The 4431-nt window shown below is 55.2% G+C and overlaps 1 protein-coding gene across 1 annotated transcript in view; it reads left to right on the forward strand.

The window, feature by feature from the left end:
* Window positions 1-4426, forward strand: part of LOC103772906 (latent-transforming growth factor beta-binding protein 2-like) — a gene marked incomplete at both ends in the record, with an annotated part of 15405 nt that extends 10979 nt beyond the window's left edge. The window contains 3 exons of the mRNA XM_008940253.1: window positions 415-696; window positions 913-1062; window positions 4359-4426. Of these exons, the coding sequence (XP_008938501.1) occupies window positions 415-696; window positions 913-1062; window positions 4359-4426 (500 nt within the window). The remainder of the gene's footprint in view (window positions 1-414; window positions 697-912; window positions 1063-4358) is intronic.
* Between the last annotated feature and the right edge of the window lie 5 nt (window positions 4427-4431).

Genomic DNA, 4431 nt, shown 5'->3' on the forward strand with positions numbered 1-4431 from the left:
CCTGCTGCTGCCTGCGTTGCCGACACCAGCCCGAGGAGTGGGTGACCCCCCCTGCTTCCCTGGGGCTGAGCTGCACCAGTGGGTGGGGTGTACCGAAACTGGCTTGTGATGAGTCCGAGGTGTCTGAGGGGAGGGCTGCCCTGTGTATCTCGCTGCTCCTGCTTATCTTAGGAGAGGTGGCAGCCCTGGATGGGAGCTCACTGGGAAGTGGGGTTCTTGCTGCTCCGGGACTTGCTGGCCCCAGGCAGGAGTTGGTCTTCTCAAAGATGTGGTCTCATCAGCAAACTACAGAGCTGCAGCTTTGGAGCCTGTTGAACACAGGCCTGGCTCTGCAGAGGACGCATCCACTCTGGCCCTAGCAGACCTACCTCTCTTGAGCCAGGCTTCTGACCCTTCCTTTTCTCTCACCACTTGCAGCCGATTTTGCTTTCCTGTGTAATGGGGCTGGTGAAGACAGTGAGAGAGGGTCTGAGCTCCAAGAAAGACCTAGGTATGAGTACGCACCAGGCTTGGAAGACCCCCATTATAGCCTTCCGAGCCCAGATATGGGCCCCTTCTACAACTACCTGGAGTCTGAGTACAGAAACCCTGATGCTGGTTTGCCTCGGAGGGAGCCCAACAGCGAGTTTCGTGGCAGCCCTCTCCACCACCACAACCCAGGGCGGTTCATGCCCCACTACCTACCCAGCCAAACTGGTGAGTACTGGGAGACTTCCCACCCAGCCTGTGTCCCTAGGGACTGCCTGGCCGCTCCCACCCTGGCCAGGGTGCTCCAGGCTTGTAGCAAGCTGTGCTCCTGGCGGCTCTGAGTCAGTCTTGGCCCTGCCAGCACCATCTTGCCACATGCCCAGTGTCTTCTCCGTGGCCGGGTGGAGGGTCACCCTGCTCTGACACCACCTTGCCACCCTCCAGGCCTCTACGAGGGCTTTGAGGGGCTGCAGGCTGAGGAGTGCGGGATCCTCAACGGCTGCGAGAACGGGCGCTGCGTGCGCGTCCGGGAGGGCTACACCTGCGACTGCTTTGACGGCTTCCAGCTGGACATGACCCGCATGGCCTGCGTGGGTGAGTGGTGGCCCGGGGGGCCCATGCCCGTGTGTCTGCCGCTCTCTGGTGGTGCTGGCTGTTGCTGCCGGAGGGGTGCCCGCTCTCGCCGGTGCTTCCTTCCCCCAGGGCAGGGAGGACCTTCCTGGAGGTTCAGCCGGCCACCTCCTGCTGGCAAGCGTATCGGGGCATCACGGGGAGCAGCTGATCGCTGCCCTCTTCACATAATGCTCCTGTACATCACCAGCCACTGCTACTTTATCCCTGATTAATTTCCTCTACGTTCACCACTGTCTTGGTGAAATTCCTCACTTTTCACCCTGCCCTGGGAGACAGTCTCTAAAGCTTCTCTCTGCATTTCCTCTACATCCCTATGCCATGTTTCCATCCTTTTCACAGTGGAACCTCCCAAGCCAGCTGAGGCCCCAGGCAGTCAACAGAGCAGATGACAACCCTCCTTTTCCTTAGGCACTGCACTCACTCCCAGCTCCCAGAATCCTTACTGCATGACACGATCATGCAGCTTCTTCATACAGAGTCTGTGGTCTCTGCCTCCACACATGCTGATGGACAGAGTGGCTGCCTGAGGATTACTCTGCCTTCTGCGTTTGAGCACTCTTGTTTCTCTTCCCTTGGCCACAGTGCTTTGCATTTGCCTTCAGCAAATTTTGTCTGGTCAATTTTGGACAGCTTCTCTGCTTGTTCAGAATGAGTCTGAACTCTGCAAAGTGCTTGCAGCCTGGCGTCATCACACACATACATTTTATAAGCATGGTGTTCTTCCTTCGTCCACCTTAATGACATTTGGATGGAGTAGGGTTCAGGACAGACTTTCAGGCTATGCTTTAAATGGCTTTTATTGTAACATCCAGGTATTGCTAATTACCTTTGGAGTGCCGCTTTGCAGCCCATTGTGCAACCCGTGTAGTCTCATCTAGACTGTATTTTCACAGTCTACTTGAATGTGTCATGTGAGAGCATGTTGAAATCCTCGCTGGCCAAGGCACATCATATACACTGCTTCCCCCTTATCTGACAAAACAGTTATCAGGTTCAGCAAGGGGAACCAGATTGGCTTAACATAATCAGGCCTTAACAGATCTGCAGCAGCTATTTAATGACCCTGATATCCTTTGGAGGGTTTATGACCTAATCACTCACAAACCTGGTCCGCTTAAGGAATGGGGGTGAGCAGTCTGTAATTCTGGATCCTCCCTTCTTTGTTTTTGAAGACAGTTACCAGATTTATTTACCATTCCTCAGGTCTCTGAGACCTCCTTTATCCTTTGTCTCAGAACTGCCAGCTTCTCAGGGACTGCAAAAGCACTGAGCATGTGAAGATGAGTTGCAGCAAGTCTTCAGCAATATGGATGTAACTGCTTTATCTACCTGTTTGTTGAACCTCTCCATCACAGTATGGCCTTTCCCTCCCTTGCTCCTGCACCCTTGTTTAAACACTTCAGACATGGTCTGCACTCTGTCTGGTCACCATGAGCATTTTATGATGGCTGGAACAAAGCCCACGTTAGCTGCTCCAGCCAGCTCGGCTGGCTTTTGTTTCCTCTGTCGATAAGGACCGGGCCAACAGTCCCCATTGTTTCCTGCTAACATATTTATGGAGCCTTTTCTTGTTGCCTTTCCTGTCCTGGTCTAAATAGCACTCATTTTACATTGGAGCCTGTCGGGTTTCTTTTTCCCCTCAGTTCTCCTGCATGGTGACTAGTCGTCCCCACGTTTTCACCTTGCTGCCTTGAGGCCTTTAGAGTACTCCTGCAGCTGCTGCAGTGGTTCCTCTCTTGCCCCTGCTGTGGGGACAGCTTGCCCTTGCCCCACAAGACAGGTGCCTGCCCCCCCACCCGAGTGGCAGGCTCCAGGGCTTTGTGCACACTGCTAGCTGCTCTGCTGCTCCGGCTTTCAGGTGCCTCTGGGCCAGCATTTACTTTGCTTTACTTGGTTTACTTCTCTCAGTTTTGTGGTCCACAGCCAGACCAGCCTGCCTGTGTTTCCCTGTTTCACCTTTCCCTGAAGCCTGCACCAAGGCTGTCTCCCCCTGCTTCCCAGGCTGCAGAACACATCTCCCTTGATGTGCTGCCTGACATCTCCTCCATGGGCTTCTGAGCAAGCCTGCCCTGTCCATGGCCATGTTCTGGTCCTGAGGCTTAGCTGAGGTCTGCAGTCCCCATTTGTTTTGGCTGTGTACAAAAGCTGCCTTGTTCCTCAAGCTCTTTCCTCTCACATTTCCCCTCTCCACCTTCTTCCTCTTTTCACTGCTGTGCTTCTTTCCACCACACCTGGAGGTTTTGCTTCCAGCCTTCCCTCCTGGGGTTGCACTTCCCTTTCTTTGCCAAGTGGCCCCCCTCCACCTGTGCTAGGGGTAACCTGAGATCCCTGGGGTGGCAGAGCTCTTCAGTCCTCCCAGGGTCTGCTGGTCACTGCCAGGGACTTTGCTTCTCCCTGCGGTGGCCAGCTAAATCCTTCAGCTGCTCCCTACTCTCAATCCTTGCCAATCTACAGGGGGTAAGGCTGGAGTTTGTGGTCAGAGGGCTTGGACCTGCCTTGACAGGTGAGGATTTGGGCTCTGGAGGTCCTGTGAGTGCAAAAAAGGACTCTGGGATTCCCAGGGATGCTCTGCCCAGCTGGTGGCCCCACCACAAATTGGGGTAGCTCGGGCAGGTTGTCCAAGGAAGTGCATTTAGCAGAACAGACCTGTCACAGCCAGGCAGATACTTGAGGGCTTGCGTGCAAGCTCTAGCCCAGTGGCAAGCCATCTGAGTGAGCCCTTCGGCACAGTTTGCAGGTTAATAAAACGAGCCCTTGTTTGTACAGCATAAGATCCCTCTGTGTTCTGGTCCTGGAGGTGATAATCAGTCTCTCAAGGCCACCATCATCTGCCTCCTTGGCCTTGTTAGAACAGGAAAGGGCATTTTCCAAGGCCTTTCTCCCAGATCTTACGCTAGCACAACTGAGTAGCAGGAAGCTGCTAAGCCAGGGGTGTCACCAGCTGCAGAGCATGGGTGTGCCACTTGTCTGGTGTGCATCGCACAGGGCTGGAGAGGAGGGGGGTCTCTCTTCTGCACTGTGGGATGCCATATGCTGAGGATGTCACCCTTGGGGACCAAGGAGGCTCTGTGGATGTGCCGAGGGGTGTGAAAGACTGGTGGGGTTGTGGTGGGAATCCTGGAGGTGCTGGAAAGGGCTTGAGGCACCTGTGGGGGAGGGCTAAGGGCACAGGAGCTGGGAGTACAGGAAGATGTTGGCTGCAGGCCGGGACTGCTCGCTGTGCTGCCAGCTCACCTCTGTCCCTCTCCTCCTTGCAGACATCAACGAGTGCGAGGAGGTGGGCAGCCCTGAGCCGCTGTGCCGGGGCGGCACCTGCGAGAACACAGAGGG

The sequence above is a fragment of the Merops nubicus genome, unplaced genomic scaffold (genome assembly GCF_000691845.1).
Source record: "Merops nubicus isolate BGI_N331 unplaced genomic scaffold, ASM69184v1 scaffold40095, whole genome shotgun sequence".
NCBI classification, from domain to species: Eukaryota; Metazoa; Chordata; class Aves; order Coraciiformes; family Meropidae; genus Merops; species Merops nubicus.